The sequence below is a fragment of the Piliocolobus tephrosceles genome, chromosome 4 (genome assembly GCF_002776525.5).
Source record: "Piliocolobus tephrosceles isolate RC106 chromosome 4, ASM277652v3, whole genome shotgun sequence".
NCBI classification, from domain to species: Eukaryota; Metazoa; Chordata; class Mammalia; order Primates; family Cercopithecidae; genus Piliocolobus; species Piliocolobus tephrosceles.
In genome coordinates, this window is record NC_045437.1 from 34,753,329 (window position 1) to 34,777,086 (window position 23,758).

Consider the following 23,758-nt stretch of genomic DNA (forward strand, 5'->3'; position numbering starts at 1 on the left):
CACTAATAGACCTAAGAAATGAGACACACAGCAACGCAATAATATTGGGGGACAATAATATTCCACTGACAGCACTAGACAGGTAATCAAGATAGAAAATCAACAAAGAAACAATGGATTTAAACTATTCCTTGGAACAAATGGACTTAACAGATATATATGAACATTTCACCCAGCAACCGCAAACAGCAACATTCTGTTCAACAGAGCATAGAACTTTCTCCAAGATAGACCGTATGATAGGAAATGAAATGAGCCTCAATAAATTTAAGAAAATTGAAATTATATCAAGCACTCTCTTAGACTACAATGAAATAAAACTGGAAATCAACTCCAAAAGAAATCTTCAAAACTATGCAAATACATGGAAATTAAATAACCTGCTCCTGAATGAGCATTGGATCAAAAATGAAATCAAGATGGAAATTTAAAAATTCTTCAAACTGAATGACAATGACACAACCTATCAAAACTTCGGATACAGGAAAGGTGGTGCTAAGAGGAAAGTTCATAGCCCTAAATGCCTACATCAAAAAGATCGAAAGAGCACAAACTGACATTCTAAGGTCACAGGAACTAGAAAACATTCTAAGGTCAAGGAACTAGAAAAACAAGAACAAACCAAACTCAAACCCAGCAGAAGAAAGGAAAAAAACAACATCAGAGCAGAGCTAAATGAAATTGGAACAACAACAACAACAATACAAAAGACAAATGAATCAAAAAGCTGGTTCTTTGAAAATAAAATTGATAGGCCATTCTCAAGATCAACCAAGAAAAGAAGAGAGAAAATCCAAATAACCTCACTAAGAAACAAAACAGGAGATACTACAACTGACCTCAGTGAAATACAAAAGATCATTCAAGGCTACTGTGAACACTTTTACACACATAAACCTGAAAACCTAGAAGAGATGGATATATCCCTGGAAAAATACAACCTTCCTAGCTTAAATCAAGAAGAATTAGATACCCTGAACTGACCAATAACAAGCAGCAAGATTGAAATGGTAATTTAAAAATTACCAACATAAAAAAGTCCAGGACCAGATGGATTCACAGTAAAATTCTACTAGACATTCAAAGAAGAATTGATACCAATCCTTTTGATACTACTTCACAATATAGAGAAAGAAGGAACCCTCTCTAATTCATTCTATGAAGCCAGCATTACCCTAATACCAAAACCAGCAAAGGACGACCAAAAAAGGAAATTACAGACCGATATCCTTGATAAACATAGATGCTAAAAATCCTTAACAAAACACTAGCTAACCAAATCCAACAACATGTCAAAAAGATAATCCACCATGATCAAGTGGTTTTTATACCAGAGATGCAGGGATGGTTTAACATACACAAGTCAATAAATGTGATACACCACATAAACAGAATTAAAAACAAAAATCATGTGATCATCTCAACAGATGCAAAAAAAGCGTTGGACAAAATCCAGGATGCCTTTATGATTAAAACTCTCAGCAAAAATTGGCATACAAGGGACATACCTCAATGTAATAAAAGCCATCTATGACAAACCCACAGCCAACATAATACTGAATGGGGAAAAGTTGAAAGCATTTCCTCTGAAAACTGAAACAAGACAAGTATGCCCACTCTCACCTCTCCTCTTCAACATAATACTGGAGGTCCTAGCCAGAGCAGTCAGACTAGAGAAAAAAAATAAAACGCATTGAAGTCAGTAAAGGGGAAGTCAAACTGTTCGTTTGCCGATGATATATGATCGTTTACCTTGAAAACCCTAAAGACTCCTCCAGAAAGCTCCTAGAACTAATAAAAGAATTCAGCAAAGTTTCTGGATACAAGATTAATGTACACAAATCAGTAGTTCTTCTATACACCAACAGCAGCCAAGCAGAGGATCAAATCAAGAACTCAACCCCTTTTACAACAGCTGCAAAAAAAAAAAAAAAAATGAAATACTTAGGAATATGCCTAACCAAGGAGTCAAAAGACCTCTACAAGGAAAACTACAAAACACTGATGAAAAAAATCATAAATGACACAATGACGCAAATGTTTGGGTGAGGGAGAAGGGACAAGATGGAGGAAGGTGAACAAGATGGAGCAGTACCTGTTGTTTCTGGGTTCTTCATCACCAACTTACCTGCGCCCGGGAAAATGCAGCCTGCGCCCCGGAAGATGCAGATCAACCGAGCATGCACCAGGTGATGTCAATATGAAGAGATCGAAACTTACCCGGCCACGCCTATGGAGACGCCCCTATCACACCCTTATCCCGCCCACTGCCCTCCCTCTTCCAGTACCAATGCATAAAAGTCCGCTGCCGGCAGGAGCCAGCGTGACTTCTTCGGTCCCGCATTCATGGACCGGGGAACCTCACTCAAGAGCCCTGCCTGGCGTGACTTCCCTGGCCCCCCTGCACCTGAGGACCAGAGAACCTCGCCCGAGAGTGTGCATATTTGTAATAAAGGGCTGCCGCTTTCTTATGTACTTTGGCCTCATGTTTAATTACTTAGCTCTCCTAAATTAAGTTACATTAAATTAAATTAAGACAGCAAACACATGGAAACACATACCATGCTCATGGATGGGTAGAATCAATATTGTGAAAATGATCATACTGCCCAAAGCAATCTAAAAATTAAATGCAATCCCCATCAAAATACCACCAACATTCTTCAGAGCATTAGAAAAAACAATTCTAAAATTCATATGGAACCACAAAGAGCGTACATTGCCAAAGCAAGACTAAGCAAAAAGAACAAATCTAGAAGCATCACACTACCTGATTTCAAACTATACCATAAGACCATAGTAACCAAAACAGCATGATACTGGTATGAAAATAGGCACATAGACCAATGGAACAGAATAGAGAACCCAGAAATAAACCCAAATACCTACAGCCAACTGATCTTTGACAAAGCAAACAATAACATAAATTGGGGAAAGGACACCCTATTCAACAAATGGTGCTGGGATAATTGGCTAGCCACATGTAGGGGAATGAAACTGGATCCTCATCTTTCACCTTATACAAAAATCAACTCAAGGCGAATTAAGGTCTTAAACCTAATACCTGAAACTAAACATTCTACAAGATAACATTGGAAGAACCCTTCTAGACATTGGCTTAGGCAAGGATTTCATGACCAAAAACCCAAAAGCAAATGCAATAAAAGCAAAGATAAATCGCTGGGACCTAATTAAGCAAAACAGCTTTTGTACGGTAAATGGACAATCAGCAGAGTAAACAGACAACCCACAGAATGGGAGAAAATTTTCACAATCTATACATCTGACAAAAGACTAATATCCAGAATCTACAATGAACTCAAATCAGTAAGAAAAAAACAATCCAATCAAGAAGTGGGCTACGGATATAAATAGACAATTCTCAAAGGAAGATATACAAATAGGCAACAAACATATGAAAAGATGCTCAGCATCACTAATGATCAGGGAAATGCAAATCAAAACCACAGTGTGATACCACCTTACTCCTGCAAGAATGGCCATAATGAAAAAAACAAAAACCAGTAGATGTTGGCGAGGATGCGGTGATCAGGGAACACTTCTACGCTGCTGGTGGGAATGTAAACTAGTACAGACACTATGGAAAACAGTGTGGAGATTCCTTTAAGAACTAAAAGTAGAACTACCATTTGATCCAGCAATCCTATTATTGGGTATCTACCCAGAGGAAAAGAAGTCATTATTTGAAAAAGATACTTGCGCACGCTGTTTATAACAGCACAATTCACAATTGCAAAATCGTGGAACCAACCCAAATACCTGTCAATCAATGAGTGGATAAAGAAACACTGTGATATATATTTTTTTTGGTGAACAATATGTTACACCTGTGGTCTTAATTAACAAATTTATGCCCCTGATTTAATACAGCTGCCTATTTTTTCCACCAACAATTGCCATTTCCCCCCAAAAAATTCACTGAAATGACTTTTTCAATCAAACACATTTTTTTTAGGAAGGATTAAAGCACATAAAACATAGCCATTCATGAATAAAGTAAAACATAATGGGTTTGTGGTAGGCATAGACATATGATGTCATGAGGTCCTCTTCAAACGTGAGGGACTGACACAATAGGCTCAAAATGAATATTGGTTGAATGAGCACATACAATACAGGAGTGCAATTGGTGTAAAATTTCTTTAGAGACATTTTTAAGAGAGGCAAAGGATTTTAGTTTTATTGCACCTAGGTGGTTTGAGCAGCGGTCTAAAGCATAATGACGATGCCGATGCTTCTTTTCTGTCTAGGATCTGCGAGACCGCCTGTGGGACATTTGTGATGCCCGGAAGGAAGAGGCAGAGCAGGAGCGGCTTGACATCATTAACGAGAGCTGGTTACAGGACTCTCTTGGAATGACAATGAACCATTTCTTTTCCCTGATGCAGGTAAGAGCAGTGGTCACAATGACCCAGGCACTTCCCTTCACAGCCTCATCCCTCAGTCCCTCATATGACACTTTCTTGGGAATATGAGAGGTCTGTTCACGGCTTATTTTGGTAAAGCACTATGCCTGTATGAGCTCCAACTCACCAAGAAAGCTAGCTGAAATAATACATTTTGGTCCAGCCCAATATACACCCAAATTGGAAGCATCCCAAGCAACTACCCACCAGCTTTGCTCCAGGTGGCCTAGATATGTAGAAAGCCACAGTAGAAATAGTGTCTACAACTGAGTTACCTCACCAGACTCTCAAAGCAGACCCCGTAAGTGGACAAAGAAAGCCCAGGAAAGCAGCCTGACCACAACAAACATAGGCAAGATCAGGCCAGGCAGACATTTGATTCCTGAAAATAAAAAGTTTTCCAATACTGGACTAGAAAAACAGACCATAATCAATGCAACCTGATTAACTTATATTTTCAGCCTATTAAGTTAAAAAAAAGTTGCACAGGACAAGATTAGAAGACAGGTGCTGATTTTATTCTGACACCATTGCCAACTCTGCCAAGACAAAGGGCTAGAGAGTTTTTAAGAGCTGGAGTAGGTTAGAAGGTATGGGTCATAGGCCAACTGTGTTTGCCAATTGATGTTATCAGAAGGAAAAGTCAACTTTCTACAATCTTCATCACAGGAGGTAGTTTTAGGACTTGAAGCAATGCACCTAGTGAAGTTAGGCTCCTACTCTCACACAGGAACTGGGAGACAGAGGCACTGTATTCCTTGATGATTAATTACATTTTTTAGGTGTTTGAGAAAGACATTCTTTTCTGGGTTGTACAAATGGTAGGAGGCTTTGAAAAGATTTACGTCTCAAAGGAACAGTGAAAGGATTTACAATGTCAAGTTTTCTTAAAGCAAATGCTCTAACAAAAGGGAAGTGGGGCCTAGAGTCAGGAAGCAGCCTGTCTAAAGTTGAGTCAAACTGAAGAGAATATGAAGGCTGTCTTCATTCAAGTTGTGTGTACATGAGTATTTTTTTCCTAAAACAACAGGAGTGAAGAGAGATAATGGAAAAGGGTACATGTCTGGTCTTTAGTTGATTAACTTAGATAAAGAGATACTGCAGGAAATGAGAGTACTTATCTGGCAATCCCTACAGCTAGTGCATAATAGGTGTTCAGTAAATGTCTTTTCATCAAAGGACCAATACATGCTGGTACTTCCAGCCTTCAAAGGGACAATTTATGGCTCAGGCATAGGCCAGACCACAGAAGGTCTGAAATATCAGCAGAAATCTGAGAAGCAGGAGCAGCCCCTCAGGTAAAAGATTTCAAGAAATCAGGATACCAGGACAGTGAAGACCCCATGCAGCCATGTTAGGAATCTGGATTGGAAAGAGAAGATGGAGTTAGAAAGATGTCATCCAAAGCAGAGGACAAAGCCAGGCCACAACCAGGAGGACAGATCCACATGGCTTGAGTTGTATGCAAAGATTAAAGTGAGGTGCCTAAGCAGCCTAGACCAGTCTGGATAGCATCCCCATGACATTGGTTTGGGCAAGCAAAAATCAAGTATTATAAACAGTTGTATCAAAAGCTTATGGCAGAAATAGCTGAAAACCAATAATGAAGGCAGATAAGTTTTATGAATCATTCTTGATTAACAGCAATACATACCACCTTTGAAAATATTATATGATTCAATATTTTAATAATCCCTAGATATAGGACTTTTATCTTGAGAAATTGAACTAATATCTAAGACCAACAAGGAATAAAGAGGAAAAAGCAGTAAATAAAAGCTAACATTTACTAAATTCTTACTATGTATATGCCAGGCACCATTCTAAAGATTTTCATGTAGAATACATTAAAACTTCCCAACAAGTTTTCACTCTTGCACCCAGGTTGGAGTGCAATGGTGCAATCTCACCTCACTGCAACCTCTGCCTCCCAAGTAGCTGGGATTACAGGTGCCCGCTACCACGCCTGGCTAATTTTTGTATTTTTAGTAGAGACACGGTTTCACCATGTTGGCCAGGCTGGTCTCAAACTCCTGACCTCAAGTGATCCATCCGCCTCGGCCTTCCACAGTGCTGGGATTACAGGAGTGAGCCACTACACCCGGCCCACTGCAAGTTCCATTATCTTCATTTCACAAATGAGGAAACTGAGACAAACACAGGTGAAACAATTTGCCCATCTGACTTCAAAGCCAATACAGTAGCTCCCCCTTCTCCTCGGGTTTATTTTCCATAGTTTGTTACCCTCAGTCTGAAAATATTACATGGAAATTTCCAGAAATAAACAATTCATAAGTTTTAAATTGTGCTCTATTTTGAGTAGTGTGATGAAGTCTCACACTGTTTCATTCTGTGTTGCTCAGAACGTAAATCATCCGCCTGTCCATAGTATCCACCCTGTAGATGCTACCTGCCCATCTGTTAGTCACTTAGTAGCCAATTTAGTTATCAGATGAAAAATCATAGTGTATATAATGTTTGGAACTATCTGAGGTTTCACACATCCATTGAGGGTCTTGAAACTTATCCCCCATGGATAAGGGAGTGTCTACTGTATTCCTAACCACTGCTTTATTGTTCAAATAGTTGCAAGTTTGCCACATAGAACTGAAGAGAGCCTTATTTTGCACTGATCAATAAGATCCTATAAAAACCAAGGGTGGAAATTACAAAAGAAGAGGTTTCAATTCAATATTTAAAGAAAGAGCCTAATGAACAGCCCATCAAGTAACAGACTTTGGAGGCAATGAGCTTTTTGTCCAGGATGCTCAAAAGCAGAAGTTTGCACATGGTTTTGGAGGATCAGTGGAAAGTACACTAGAGAAAGCCTTCAAGAATCTGTGGTATTGGATAACAGACAGCTAGATAAATGTATCCCAAAGCAGGTTCCATAGACAGTAGTCCTACAAGATGTTTCACAAAACAAGGACTCTGTGATAAAATGACTTTGGGAAGTGCTATCTACTCTAGCCTTCCTCCCTCTCCCTGGGAGACTGACGAGTGTATCGACATATTTAGAAATTGAAATGCCCTACAGGAAGGAAATCCTTTTTCTATTTCTATTTTCTACACTATTTGACCTTGAGAAGTTTTTGTTTCATCCCCAACAAGGTACTCATTAACTGCCTATAGGACAAGTTTTCTACAAAATGTATTTTAGAAAATGCTATGCTAGATGATTTCTAAAATTCCTTTTAAATCTAAGATTCTGTCACAATTAAAAATCTTAAGAGAAAATATTGTTTACTAGTTATCATAAATGTAACAGGAATTTTGATTAATTCTGCCTTTATGAAAATCTTGGATATAGTATGGCATCTTATTCAGATTTAGTTAATTAAATTATGCCTTCTAAAAATAAATTAATATTTTATATAAGGTAATCACTATAGTAAGGTAAGACTAAGGCACAGAGAACAGCACTGTCCCAAATACCAACTGTATAAAAGAAGCTCTACTAAACCTAATCTTTATTAAATAGTTTAGTTCTATAAGTTAAGGAGGAAATAATTTCCTGATTTCTAAATTTATTTACTAAATAATACAATGCTATGATTTAATGACTAATACTTTTTATAACCTCAACACACTTATTTTAATTCCCCAAAGTTGTCAATATTCAGTCTGTACAAATTGGGTTTCTATATGATCCAATTCACCATAAATGTGGCATTCTGCAAGTTCTCATGAGTAAAATTTACAAGACTCATTTTTCTCCCGTTTTACCAAACCTAAACATGACAGGTGTAAACACTTGTTGTCAAACTGTAGAATTAGTTCATACATTAATATTTTAAAACTTAATTTGGTTGTTTTGCAAGGAAAGAGAAAAAGGTTTAGTTTTTCTTGTCATTTCAAAATGCTAGTTTAAAAAACTACTTAAATATGTATTTATGTTTAAAATCCAAGGAGACTATTAAAAATGTTCTGTAATGTAAAACAATACATAAATGGTACTTTTATTTTTTAACTTAGATGCAAGTTCACCAAATTAATTTTTTCCTGTTTCAGTCATTTAGTTAGAAAAGTTGAATAGTACAGAAAACAGCTTTTTCCAGGAGCGATTTGGCTTAACCTTTTCTGTATCAAACACAGACTTATTGAAACTGTTCTTGTCTTTTATTGTAGACTACAGTAAAAAACCAGACATTTATTTATTCTGTACTGTGAATATGGCAATAAGATAATATTTCTTGATATTTTACAAAATAAGTAGTGACATAATTGATAAATGTAGGGATCCCTTCATAAATATCTTTGAGTTTGGTTTAGATAAGGCTTTGAACATTAGGTCAATTTTGTTTTTCTTTTTAAAAAGATGCTTTCTGTAATTAGCTAGATATCGTGGAATTCATCTATGTAAGGAGCTTCAATATTTAGGCCCTCCAATATTTAGGTACTGAGTAGCCCAGGTGACTAAAGGAAAGTCTGGAGGTCATGTTTACACTAACAAAGAGAAGCACAGATATACACGATATTGTCCTAAACCCAGCGGGAGACCAGGTTGAAAAATACCACATTCTACATTTGTGTTGTTGGCATTGTGCAGAATCTCACTATGCACACACTTCAGCGTATGCATACCACAAAGGGAAATGACCTTTGCTGACAGGGAGTCACAACAAGGGAGTGACCGATGCTCACCTTGCCACCAGCTCCTCTGGGTTGCTCCATTTTTCACAAGGTACTTACTGGCAAAGCAAGCAGAAGGGTTTAGTTGTGAGCACTGGAGGAACTGAATTCTCTCTCTTCTCCACATATTGAACAAGAAAGGAAATTGTGGAAAGAGAACTATTCTTTAGACTCTATGTTGCTGGGTGCAGTGGCTCACGCCTGTAATCCCAGCACTTTGGGAGGCTGAGGTGGACAGATAACCTGAGGTCAGGAGTTTGAAACCAGCCTGGCCAACATTGCAAAACGCTGTCTTTACTAAATAAACAAAAATTAGGAGGGCGTGGGGGCAGGGCCCTGTAAACCCAGCTACTCAGGAGGCTGAGGCAGGAAAATCGCTTGAACCCAGGAGGTGGAGGTTGCAATGAGCTGAGATCATACCACTGCATTCCAGCCTGTGTGATAGAGCAAGACTCTGTCTCAAAAAGAAAACAAAAAAAAAAAAAAAAAGAAAGAAAAAAAAAACTTTATGTTGCCCTTTGTCGTTTCTCCACAGCTAAGTTAAGTTGCTCTAGTGAACCAGAACCTAGTGTCTTTTTGTATTTGTATTTTGTATTTGTATGTATAGTGTTTTTTGACATCTCCCAAATCAACTCATATGCTACCTATGACAAAGAAGTTTGCTACTATATTGGCTGTTTGAATCTAGGACACAGGAATTGCTAATGTTAAAATAGTGAATAGCATGCATTACTTGAAACATCATACATTCTGTAACTGTCACAATGTCAAGAGGCATAGAAAAGTCATTTTGTTAAGTAGAATCATGTTTCATAAATGTAGAGAATGCAAAGTCACTAGTTATCTTTAATTTTAATGAAAATCTTAGATATAGACTTATAACCAATGCTCCTTCTTAATTTCCAGAAAATTATTTTCAATGTAAATGTTTCCAAAATAGCAGTTTCAGAGGCTTATATCGGAAATATGTACAGATCAGCTTGTTCTTTCTTGGATATTAACATTCACATTTGCTATTAAAGGCAGAACTGAACCGTTTCCAAGATACGAAGAGACTCCTTCAAGATTATTACCGGGGAATGGAAAGTAAAATCCCAATAGAGGACAATAAGAGATTTACTCAAATCCCTTTGGTCCAGCTGGATAGTAAAGACAATTCCGAAAGCCAGCTTAGGTAAGGCAGGCTATTATATCACACCATAATTGTTTTAAACATAAAGCTTTGTGATTTAAAATTAATTACCACTAATAAAAATCACACTCCTTTATCTGCAAATCCAAGGTCCAAAAAAGCTCTAATAAACAAACTTTTTTTTTTAACGTTAGTGTATCATTGACTTAAGAGTACTAATATGCATTATCCAATTTATAGGGAATATTTACTCATTTTGCTGCAGAGATAAAATGCGTTTTATGATGGAGTCATCCCACAGACTCTGCAGGTGGTATTCAGGAATATATGGAATACACAAATTCTGAATTCTGAAACACTTTTGGCCCCAACGGTTTCTGGTAAGAAATTATGAACCTCAGCCAGGTGCGGTGGCTCACGCCTGTAATCCCAGCACTTTGGGAGGCCGAGGCGGCAGATCACGAGGTCAGGAGATCGAGACCATCCTGGCTAACACGGTGAAACCCCGTCTCTACTAAAAATACAAAAAAATTTAACTGGGCATGGTGGCGGGCACCTGTAGTCCCAGCTATTCAGGAGGCTGAGAATGGCGTGAACCCAGGAGGTGGAGGTTGCAGTGAGCCGAGATCGCGCCACTGCACTCCAGCCTGGGCGACAGAGCAAGATTCCAATCTCAAAAAAAAAAAAAAAGAGAGAGAAAGAAATAAATTATGAACATCTAACACTTTTATGAAAGGACCAAAGCAGGGGTGTGTGTGTGTGTGTGTGTACATATTGTATTATATAAATTAAAATGGAAGGTGTTTTCAGTCTTTTACAGGTAAAGACATTGAGAAATAGTAAAGTCTCAGTAGTATGTGATAATGACCTTATGAGAGTGACTGAAAGACCTATTGATAGTCTAACATCAGATTTCTGCCAGCAAAAAAATAAACTTGGTGGTAGGATAGAAGAAAAATTTTATTTTCAGCCAAGCAAATCCTGTGCAATGTAAAATTCTGTAAGTCATTTTTTTGGTACATCCAATGGGTAGGAGCAAGGGAAAGGCAAGATCCCCAACTCTGAGAAGTTCTGAACAGGTAGAAAAATGTCTTCTAGAAATGGGAGGTAGGAGTGGTGGTGATTCCTGTGACATGGCTTCCAACTATAAAAAATTAAGAGAGCTTTTAAAATTAAAGCAATTAAAAAATAGAAATCAAAATCCTTAAAAATTAAATGAATTTTAATTTGAACTAAATCAATAAAATATAGTGAAGAATTAAAACAATCCTTTTAAATGATCAGTATGCAGGTGATAAACAAAAAATATTATATCAGATATGAGGAGGAGAAAAAGAAAGTCAGATTTTAAAAAATAATATAAAGTCACCGAAAGTTAAATGTAAATCTCCAAGGGGATGAGCTATATATTTTATGTTGAAGGCAGTGTACCATATTTTTACAAGTTTGCTCAGTCAATGCAGGTGTCAGGAGTTGCACAAACTAAACGCAGGATAATGAATATATTTTGAAGTAAGACAGATCTGGTTTGAATCCCAGTTCTGTTAATTATTGTATGTAAATAAATTAAAACAATTTATTTGTTGTCACGTCACTCCATCTCTCTTAAGCCTCAGTTACCTTATCTGTAAAGAAGGAATGTTGTGAAGATTATGGAAAATAAAATCTACAAAACATTTAGTACCATCTCGTGGTATCAGAAGATGAGACTGAGTCCCAATAACACTCAATAAATATTGATTATTACCTATTGTATCCTCCTGATTTGTTTCTTTTACCCTCCCTTATTCCAAAAAGAATTTGAGATGGCCTGAACACAATATTTTATGCAGTGATCCAAAGCCCATTTCTGTTCTCTCCTGGCTTTTTCCATCTACTCCCATCACATCCCTGTCAGGCCCATGTGTACACAAGAATATCTAAGAGTAAAAATGTGTTCCCTCTTTTTGACACAAATAGAAGGAAAATATTCAGCAAGATGCTGAAAGAGAACTTTGAGATTAAAAACAATTTCAAAAAATCCAAAGGCAATATAAACCACTAGAACCATCAAAAGAGGCCAAATGTCTATGTCTAGAGTGGCAGTACATTCTGTTCTCAGCACACAATAGCAAGTTAGGCATAATGGGTAAGCTGTTGATGTTGGGTAGTAGAATGAAACTGGCAAAAGAACAGCCAGTTCTTATTTCCTGTGAATAACTCTGCACAAGTCTCAGCCTCAAATCACAGCTTTGGGTACCTACTGGAACTATCAGTCAATCAATCTATCAACCAATTAACCTATCAACCTGTCATATATAAAGAAAAACAAGAACAATGTTAAAATTTTCATATATTTTGTCTGCTTTATTCCTCCCAACAACCGTATAGTAATAATAATATTAGTAGTAATATCATAAGATTATTCACAATGATAGTAATAACTCTTAGTTGATAATGATTACTTGTAATAATTATCATATTTGTATTATTCCAAGAGGAACTGAACTTGATAAAGTCAAATGACATGCTCAAGTTTATACCTACTAATAGTGAGAGAGCTACCTCAATCAGAGTTTTTTCCAGTAAATAAATTCTAAATGCAAATTCTTATTCTAAGTTATATACCACCAGTTCTGTCGTCCAAAGCAAGATGTTGAAAAATACATGTTGTACTGTATTAAACATCTCGAGATGATTACATAAGCCTTACCCTAACTTATTGAGCACATGAATCACAGTCAAACTGGAGTGACAGTGATTTAGCCTTATTTGATTTTTAAAATGTAATTTAATTTGGGGGTAGATGAGTAGCAGATCCTCAATACACTGCCTTTTTAGGCACGGTAGACTGTGACTGTGATGCTGTACCAGTGATTCATTTTTCCGAATCACTGCTCTGTTCTCCAGCAACTTGAGTCTACAAAACCAAATGCTACAAAACCAAATGCAGTTCCTAGATTACTGATTCTGACTCTCTTCCTCTAGTTTCAACAAAGGCATCCTTGGAGCTGTTCTCTTCTCGTTTCTTCCCCAAGCTGATAGCCCTTTGCTCTTTCTATTACTAAAGGGAGATCTCAGTCACAATAAGCATTCTACCTTGTAGATCTTTCCCTGCTTCTGTTAACCTTTGAGATCCTGGGATCCTTCTGGGATAAGATATTCCCAGAGGCAGATCAAAAATTTCTTCACAGGAGCAGCAATAAGGGAAGAGGGAGGGAGAGCTTAACTTTGTGTCCCCACAGCACTTTATAAAACAAAGAAAAAACCTTTATGGGGGTGGTGCTGCAGGCTACCCCACCTACCATCAAAACTTAGCTGCCTCTGTGCAGTAGCCCCTTTCAGATCTCACATGACTATTAGTCATGTGCTACTGTCAGAGGAGATCAGGTGTGTTCAATGTGGTATGGCCATGGACAGTCATGTCCTACCTTCAGTTGTGCCCTCCGGGATGCCAAATGATACTTGTCACCTTGGAAAAGTGATGCCCAGTTTTGTTTGGTTTGCTTTTTCATGACTGACTTTTTAATTTATCCTTCATGGGAAGTGTATGCTCTGGAACAAATTACAAAGTCACATTTTTTTATAATGGCCATTGTCTAATCCTCTGCTTTATAATTACTGAGAATTAAGTCTCAAAATTATGTTTTTTGTTGTTGTTTGCTTTGAGTCTCTTCTTATTAACAAGATGTTCTAGACCACAAAAATTTGAATGCAGTCTTTTGTAATCTTCTCTCCATTAAAATAATTCTTCCAAGAAAACTTTGAAAATTGAAATTAAACCAAGAGAGTAAAATTTACAAAGTAACATGGTCACAAAAACAGAATTCTGTTAAGCAAAATTTTTATATACCTTTTGCTTGTTTGTTTCTCAAAGAATTCCTCTATTTCCTCGAATATCCATTTCTCTGGAAACAGTTACGCCCAAACCAAAAGCAAAATCAGTACTGAAGGGCAAGATGGATAATTCCCTAGAAAACGTTGAGTCCAACTTTGAGGCTGATGAAAAGTTGGTCATGGACACCTGGCAACAGGCTTCTTTAGCAGTATCTCATATGGTAAGCAATGTTCGTTGTATTTCCTGTTAGTAATACACATTCATTGAATACCAAGGTTGATAATACGCTATAAGTAGAAAATTTACACAATGTTCTCAAGCACTGTAGAAAGTTGTACCTTCAAAACATTTTTTTTTTCTGAAAGAAATAGAGAAATGTGATTCGGTCAATAAATTTTTGAGATCATGAAACAAATGAACCAACACTTAGGTTATTTTCTGTGCTGGACTCCGGTTCTAAGTGCAGGGCCTAAAGGCATTCAGGAAATGTTAATGAGGCGAGTCAAGTGTAAGAAAATCAAGACGGAATGGGTCTGGGGCCAAGCAGAAGTCACACCCCTGTTTGCAGGAGCACATGCAATTGCCATTTAAAAATGAGGTCTGGCATGGTCAGATTTTTCCAATTTTCCAAGAAAAGCCAGGCATTCAGATTTTTATGTAAAACTACTAATTTTAACATGTAAGAAATGAAAGAAAAATTTTTTAAAAATATTCTGCAGAGCCAAGCAAATCACACATCTGGCCTATAGGGCTCTAGTTGGCAACCCCTCTGCTAGGCATTTTTCGTAAGTCACCTATGGGGTAAGTATTGTTATTATCCAATTTACGGTGGGGAATTAAGGTTCAGAAAGGCTAAGAAACTTGCCCAAATTCTCCTAGCAGGTAAATATCAAAATGACATTTGAACCTAGGTCTATATGACTTCAAAGTTTGTATCATTTCTACCCAAATCAAAAGGGAAAGGGGAGGCATACATGTAACTTTAATCCAAGCAGAAGGTCCACACCCTGAAGAAGATACACACAAGGTTTAACTCAGATGATCAATTGCTATTCCCTCGTCTGCCGGGTCCTGGGTATACCAAGATGTCTTCTCTTTTCACAACATGCCAGGCCTTCTTTGAGTTTCTGTGAAATATCTCATTCAAACAGAAAGCAGCATCAACTTTCCAAAAGACTTTGTGAAAGAGGTAAAAGAGGACCTTGCATCGCAGATCTCACAGCAAACAAAATTTCCTACTGGGCACTTTCCAAGTCCCTTCTTGGCCTCTCTGCCTTCAGGCTTCTTTTTCTCTGACCTTCTCATGCAAGCAGCCTCAGTGTTTCCTTTCTTCCTCCCTCCCTTTCTTTTGTTATTCTTTCCCTCTCAGAAGCAATGATAACTCCTCTCATTGTTTTGCATGACTTAATGAACCCACCTAAAGTAAATACTCATGGCACCACTACCTGGGGAGAAATAGAATAAGGGGTGCAGCTACCTAGTCATACTTTGCTTCTTCCCATTCCTAACGCACTTCGTATTCTCTAAAGGGACCACCATATTGCCTTTTTAGGAATCATTTCCTTGATGTTCTTAAGAGTTTTATTACCAAAGTCTATAGCTCTAAACACTGATGTGTAGTTTTCCTTGCTTTTGAGCTTTAGATAAATGAACTCATATCTTTTGTCTTTTTTGTGTCTTTTTTTGCTCAACTTTCTTTGTGAGGTTCATCTTATATTTTCATTTTTTGTTGCTGTGTTGTATTTCATTATATTAATGTATCACAATTTATTTAACCAGCCTGCTTTTGATATACCTTTGGGTTTTCAGTTTGGTGTTGGTATGGATACTATGAATGCTTGACCGTGTCTACTGGTACCCATGGGCATAGATAACTGTTGGGTATACATCTAGCAATATGTGCAATCTTCAAAGTTAGTAGACAACACTATACATAATACCTCAGTTTTCATAGGTAGTGCTAAACCCTTTCACCGTTTCACTGAACTATCATCTTTGTCATACATTAGATGACCACTTATGTGTAAGTCTGTTGCATTGCTCCAATTGTCTATCCTTATGCCAACACCACACTGATATCATATCATTTATTTGTTACCTGGATGAGCAAAAGTTCCCATCTTGTCATCTGCCAAGAACATTTTGGATTTTCATAACTTTTTGCCTTTCCATATTAATTTTCAAATCAGCTCATCAAGATTCACAAAAATGTTGGCTGCTGATTTTTAGGGCAGTATTTATCAGATTATGAGCATTCCTTTTCATACCCTGTTTACTCTGAGAGGTTTTTTCATGAATTGTATTTTCAAATGCTTTTTCTGCCTCTATTATATACTTTTTTCTACATTTTCTGTTAATGTAAAAAATCACACTGACCAATTTTCTAATGTTAAACTTATATCACATTCCTAGAATAAGTCCAACATTTTAATGAGACATCATGTTTCTTACATATGGGTGAATTTGTTTTGTTAATACTTTGTTTAGAATTTTAGTCTTTGAGTAAGACAGTGAAAGTGAGAGAGTTCTGTAATTTTCCTTTCTCATGCTAACTTTGATGGCTTGGAGCATCCAGATAATACTAGCTTCATAAATCAAGCCTGGATATGTTTCCTCTCTATACTTTGGAAAATTTTGTCGAAGTTGGGATTATTTCTTCTTGAAATGCTTGGTAACATTCACTAAGAGGCCATCTAGAACTAAAGTTTTATAGGAGTTTGTAGTACGAGTTTTTGTTGCCCTCCTCCCACCCAGGAATTTATTATCTTTAATAGATTATGCAATGCTTTCTGGTTTTGTTTCTTCTTAGAAAAAACTTGAGTTGATCTTGGTAAATATTATTTTGCTAAGAATTTTTCCATTTCTAAATGTTTAAATTTATGTGTATGAAGTTGTTTAAAGTGGCCTACGTTTGTGTTAATATTTACAGTGTCTATATGATGTTCACTTTGTCACTTCTGATGTTTGTTATTTGTGCTTTTCCTCTTTTTTTTAATCAGCTTAGCCAGATATTTATCAATCATACCAGGCTTTCCAATAATTGACTTTTAACTTCATTCATTTATTTTACTGTGTGTGTTTTTTCTTTTCTTAATATCATTTTTTTCTCCTGCTATTTTCTTTGGGTTTACTTTTCCATTCTCTCCCTAGGGATTTGAGATAGATCACAGTTTATTAGTATCCAGTCTTTTTTTCTAATATACACATTTGCTACTCTAAAGTTTCCTCTGTGACCACTTTAGCTTCATCTCAAAGCTTCTAATGTGTTACTTTTATCATCGAATTAAAAGCATTTTAGAAATACATTTTTAATTTTCAAAATAATATGTTGTTTTCTGGCTTGATTACATTTTATTTGTGGAACATATTCTCATGAAAATTTTTGAAGTTGCCTTATGGTCATTTTTTGAAACGTTATGTGTGTACTTGAAATATATTCATTTAAGTATTTGGTATACATATTGTACCTTATTGTTTATATATAAATATTTTGATATATTGATTATTTTATTATGTATTTTTACATCTAGATTATATATCATTGTTTAAATCTTACTTTTTTCATTTTATTTGAATTTTCTCCTTTGAATTATCAAGAGAGTTTTAATAAGATCATCTGTAATTTGATCAATTTGCTTTATGTATATTTGAGAATTAAATTGGGAAAATATATATTTTTAAATTGTTAAATCTTTCTGGTGAATTGAACCTTTTGTTATTATGAAATAATCTTCTGTATATATAGTGCTTTTGTTTTGTAAATTATACTTTTAGATATTGTTTATATTTCATATCTTTCATCCTTTCATTTTAGATATTGTTTATATTTCATATCTTTCATCCTTTTATTTTCATCTTCTCTGTGTCTTTTCTGCTATTTTTTCCCTGTGGAAGTTTGGTCATCTTGTATTCTGTTACTAGTCTGTTAGCAGTTACCCTAGGAATTACACCATGAATTAGTGTCTCCGCAAAGTGTATTATTTAGTCAATAATTCATGGCGTTATTCCTAGGGTAGCCACTAAGTGATTTGTGTGCTGTTTCCAAGCTAACGTGGGGGAAAGATGAAATTTAAAATATTTAATCCAAAAGAAGCAAAGAAAAGAGGGCAGAAAAAATATTCAGGACAAGCAATACAAATAGAAAGTACAGAGAAGATGGTAGATTTATAACCCAAATATATCTACGACTACATTAAATTTAAATGGGCAAAATGAACTAGATGAAAGAAAATAAGTATTAGATTTTTAAAAAATGGGATATGATGCGTATAAGGATACTAAAATGATTTTTCATTATTGACCTAAGAATGGGTTAGTGTGATGATCTCCACTTGCAATCATAGAATCTCACACCCTTGACCTTCTTTTGGTCTTTAGCGTTAGTTTCTACCTTGATTCCTGACCAGTTAATTGTCTCTTTCCTGAAGTCCTAGCCATCTGTGATCATGTGCTCTTTCCATTCTCGTAGCAGTTATTGTCTTTCCCACTCATTTGGCTCTTAGTATCTAGGTTTTTGTTGTTGTTTTGTAATTTGTAGCTTGTTAGTTGTTAGTCTGAATACTTAACTAGATTCTAAAACTTTTTGTATACCTTGGACTTAGCATAAGGCCCACATCAAACATAATATAATAATAAGCCCTCAATATAGTCTTGAGGTGCTGCTGCTGCTATGCTGATGATGCTGATGTCAATATTAGCGATGATGTTAGTGACAATAATGATCATAGCAGAGACCACAACAAGTACCAAGCACCAGAAAGTGGGAAACCAGACATAGAAGCTCTAGAAAAAAATGAGTTATTCTTATTGTTAAATGAGCAGCATAGACATAATCTACAAGCCGTATGAATCTCATTAAAATTACCTGGGAAAATGACACTTAAAAATAGTACATTCTTAGAAAGGGAGGGTCGTATAGCTTAAAGAACATTGGCTATGTCTCTTGATTAAGCTGATATGATTTTAGGAAAATCACTTAACCTCTCTAATTCTTTAGTGCTGTGTCTGTAATATTGGAGATAGTCTATCTTTCCTTTATTGAATGGCTGAAAAAATCCAATGAAATACTCTATGTAAAGTGTTTTAGAAACTGTACATTTTAACTTATCATTATGTTAAGAAATGTATTCAAAACTGTACCCTTTTCCTTGTGGACTTTTAAAAATCTTATAGAAAGCATAGGAAAATGGACTGCTTAGTGATTAATATTACTAACAATTATATTTGACTCCTGCTTGACTTTGATGTCACACAATCTTAAGGGAACTTTGAATTTCAAATGAAACAGGTGTGATTCACTAAACTGTTGTGGGGCAAACAGCACCAGCTGAGATTAGTGCAACTAAAAATGAGAGCACTCTAACACAGGCTTTTTTCTACACAGCAGTTTTACCAGGAGCTATCCATTTAGTAGACTGTGTTAATTTTTGGCAAAACTTTCTTCTAATTAGCAGATATGCAGTGATTTCAAAGAAACAAGTCATGTTTTTAACGCCCACAATGTCAAGGCATTATGTCTAAAGTTCTCTCCAGTGTTATAAGCTAGATTGCTGAATGAACTGTGACTTATGTTAATTTTTGATAGCAACCCAGAGGTCTTTGAGAAAAGTGGACCAGAAAAATTCAGATAATTATGATGCATAATTATGCAGGTAATTAAGATAATTATCATCATCACAAAGTTGTTTACAAAGGAGAAAAATCCAATTTTGAAGAAAATTGCTAACTTACAGTGCTTTGCAGGAACCGATTAAAAATTTAATTGCGTGCAATTTAGGGGAGGAATTTTAGCAAGTCTGCTTTCCGCTTTACTAAGAACTTGCAAGTACAGTATCTGGTACTCATTTTTATTGAAAGGGCATCTGGTTTAAAAAAAAAAAAGGAAAAAGCAAAGGCAGAAAGAAAGAAAAAGACAAAAAAAAATAAAGAAATCTGCTTGCTCTCTGAAACTTTTCTGTATTCCTCCAAGATTCTGTTGATACTGAAGAAGTTGAGGGTGCATTCTGTAGAATATGATTCTTTTGAAAGAAAGTACATTGATTATTAAGCATCTACTGGGCATCCCCTTTGAGCACAGCACATATACTCAAAGCTATGAAGAATACAAAGAAGTAGGACTGGCTTAGTTCTGGGAAGCATGAGGCTCCTTTAGAGGGTGGGGCAAGATTTAACACTCATAGAACACTTGGGAACAGTTACATGCTGCCATGGGGTATGAAGTGTGGCAGAATTTTGGAGAAGGCAGGAACTGGCTAGTCTATCTCACCCACAAAACCGCAACAGTCTTTGAGGGTAGAGATTATGCCTTATTCATTTTTCTATTCACCTCCATTAATCTTTCTCTTTGTCCTCACATCCCCTCACCCCCTTCTCCCCAGAAATTATAAATAATTAAATAAGCCCTCAATAGCCCCCATTTTTTCACCAATTGCTTTTTTAATTGAGATTTTAGAGTTTTAAACCCTATGTTGCTACTGCCTCCACAATGTGTGTGTGTGCGTGCGTGTGTGCGTGTGTTGTTTCTACCTTTGGGATTCTTTCCTGGGTTCTCATTTCTTGGGGCAACACTCATAAACAACCTTCACCTCCCAGGGGCAGTTGAACTTATTGCAAAATGTCCAGTATTTCTAACTACAATTACAACCCCAGTCACACAAGCCTCAAGACAAGAGTGTACATATATATAATCTTAATTTACAAATAATAATTGCATATATTTATAAAGTACAGTGTGAAGTTTTGATGTCTGTACACATTGTGGGATGATTGAATCAAGCTAATTACCATATCTATTACCTCACTTATTTTTGTGGTTAGAACATTGAAAATTTACTCTTTTAGCAATTTTGAAATATACATTATTATTAACTATAGTCACCGTGCTGGGCAATACATCACCAGAGCTTATTTCTCTTATCTAACTGAAACTTAGTACCTTTGACCAACATCTCCGCTTTCCCTGTCCCACCTACTCACCCACCCCAGCCCCTGGTAACCACTCTTCTACTTTCTACTTCTATGCTTTGACTTTTTAAGATTCTACAAATAAATGACATCATGCAGTATTTGCCTTTCTGTGCCTGGCTTATTTTGCTTAGCATAATGTCCTCCAGGTCCATCTGTGTTGTCATGAGACAAGGTTTTTCTGCTGCCTGAAGTGCAGAGCCAGCCACAGAGGAGAGGTGGAGGGACACCTGCGGTTCCTGACCCCATGGGTGGGGAAGGACAGAGCTTCTCCATTCAGCACTTAGAATGAGGTGACAGAACAACTAATCTCAAGCCAGGACACTTGCAAGAATGAAAGGAGGTGCTTGGTGGAATGGAGAGAAGCTGAAAGTCAGCCCAGCGGAGGAAGCTAAGAACCTTGGGGTTAGCCTGTTGAATGGGTCAACTTCACAAATACTGAGTCTTTTGGGGGTGATATTTAGTGCTCAAGTAGAATAGAAGGCCAGGATCCAACTAACCACGACCCAGTTAACACAGGGCATGCAGTCTTAAAAATTGGCTGTTGCCGAGGCTGATGAATATATGTAGGTTGATACCACAAATATACACCCAGAACATAAACAAATACGCTTCTGCAGTATTAAAATTTTATGAATGCAAATGAAAGAAAAAAATGTAAAAAAAAATAAAAAAATTAAAAAAAACTCTGTAGGGGATCAGTTATCAAAAAAAGGTTAAGAAACAATGATACAGGGAAATACCCCGGATTGGAAGTCGAGAGATTAAAGGAACTAAGAAGTATAAATGTGTGTCTGAGATTTAAAAGAAAGGAATTTTTGCATAACCATGGAGTTGTGACACTCTGGAGGTGGCAGTGAGGAAACATAAGGATGATTTGCAGGTGGGGCTTGAGAAAGTGAGCAGCCGCCACACAGATGGTGGCAGGGAAGCCGCATCTTGGGACAGGGCCAGGTTTCCACTTAAGTAAAACATGGTGGGGTGTGTTCTGTAAATTTCGAGTACATGGGCACAATTGTTTACAGTGGATTAAGGTTTCAACAGAATTTATGACTACATCCAAATGGTTACCCTATTTTATAAATGCTACATTAGCTGAAATATTGCTGTTCGCAACCAGGTGGCTGCTGAAATTCATCAGAGGCTCATGGAAGAAGAAAAAGAAAACCAGCCAGCAGACCCCAAAGAAAAATCTCCTCAGATGGGTGCAAATAAAAAAGTCAAAAAGGAGCCACCCAAGAAAAAACAGGAAGACAAAAAACCCAAAGGTATTTATGCTTTTAGCACTCAGAACTCTGGATGCCTAAACCTCTCCTTGGTAGAAAACAAGCATTTAACTAGACACGTTATTAGCCTCTAAGCCACTAAAATACTACTCATTAGGTTAAACTAGAGACCCAGGCTTCTATGATTTGTGATGTTAGTGGCAAATCATATTGCATACCAAGCCCATCTAACTTGTTTAGCCAAATAGCCAGATGTACCAAGGGTAAAATAAACCTCAAAGACAGTTTCAAAATGTTAAAAGAACTTCCAGGATGGTACTATGTCATCTGAAAAGTCTGTGCAGAAAGGCTAACACTGCAGTAACAAAGAGAAGTTTAAAAGCTATGTTTTTAAAAGCTATGTGTATGTTTCAGGGGCAAGTCCTTTTCTCCTGGAGGCCTCCTGCCTAAATCCCTGCCTCAGTAGCATGAGGAAAAACAAAGAGTTGAGAAAATACATCTTGAAAGAGATCCCTAATTAACCTTAGAAATGAATAGCTTTGGCATCACCATTACCCTCTCACTCTGAAGTGGAATCCTGGGAAGCAAATGAACAGAACACAATCCACTCATAGACTGACCATGATATGTTTATTATACACCTGCTATGTGAAATGCTCTAGATGGATGCCAAGAACACAATAGTAAATTAAAAATAAAACCAAAAATCACAACCACAGTCCCTGCCCTAACCCAGCTGTAGTCTTGCAGTAAAGACATGTGACTATTGTTCTTTGATAGGGGAGGTACAAGTACCTTAAGAACAAGGTCTCCCCACTCCGTCCTAGGGTGTATAAGACGCTTCTTAGATGGAGAACATTCAAGCAGCCAGGAATGGGAGTTAAAGGAAAGCACTGAGGATGGAGGAAGGAGTGGGTCAGTGGCACTCGAAGGAAAGGGAAGAGTATTACCTTGATAAAGAACACACCGGTTAAGTCCATCTCAAGTGGCAGGAATAAGGGAAGTGCTTCTGTTGACTTTAATGGAATAACTGTTGGGGTCTGATCCCTTAATTTTACAGATGATAAAACAGAAATCCAGAGAGATTAATCTCTCCTTCTTCTGTAACTTACATATGCATCTATTATTGCAACATATTACAATTTCTTTGTTTACAGTATGTCTTCTTTACAAGATTTGAACCCTTTGAGGTCAGACCCTCAAAGAAAGATTAATTGAACTGAAAATAGAGCTATGTAAATGAACCCTGCAACTAGAATCATATTGCCATAGCCCATGGGTAAATCCTTTGATAAGTACTGACAAATTTATATTTTCTAATTATCTTATATAATCACTGATGTACTTATAGTTAAGTTCTAATTAAAATATAATTAAATTAGCCAGGAGCAGTGCCTCATGCCTGTAATCCTGCACTTTGGAAGGCCAAGGCAGGCGGATTGCTTGAGCCCAGGAGTTTGAGACCAGCCTGAGCAACATGACAAAACTCTGTCTTTACAAAAAAATACAATAAAATAGCTGGGTGTGGTGGCACACGTCTGTAGTCCCAGCTACTAGGGAG

At 36.8% G+C, this 23,758-nt stretch overlaps 1 protein-coding gene across 1 annotated transcript in view; it reads left to right on the plus strand.

The window, feature by feature from the left end:
- SPEF2 (sperm flagellar 2) overlaps positions 1 to 23,758 on the plus strand; it is a 193,620-nt gene that overhangs the window by 129,354 nt on the left and 40,508 nt on the right. Inside the window, exons 24-27 of the mRNA XM_023216523.2 lie at positions 4,272 to 4,409; positions 10,082 to 10,233; positions 14,048 to 14,228; positions 22,092 to 22,239. Of these exons, the coding sequence (XP_023072291.2) occupies positions 4,272 to 4,409; positions 10,082 to 10,233; positions 14,048 to 14,228; positions 22,092 to 22,239 (619 nt within the window). The remainder of the gene's footprint in view (positions 1 to 4,271; positions 4,410 to 10,081; positions 10,234 to 14,047; positions 14,229 to 22,091; positions 22,240 to 23,758) is intronic.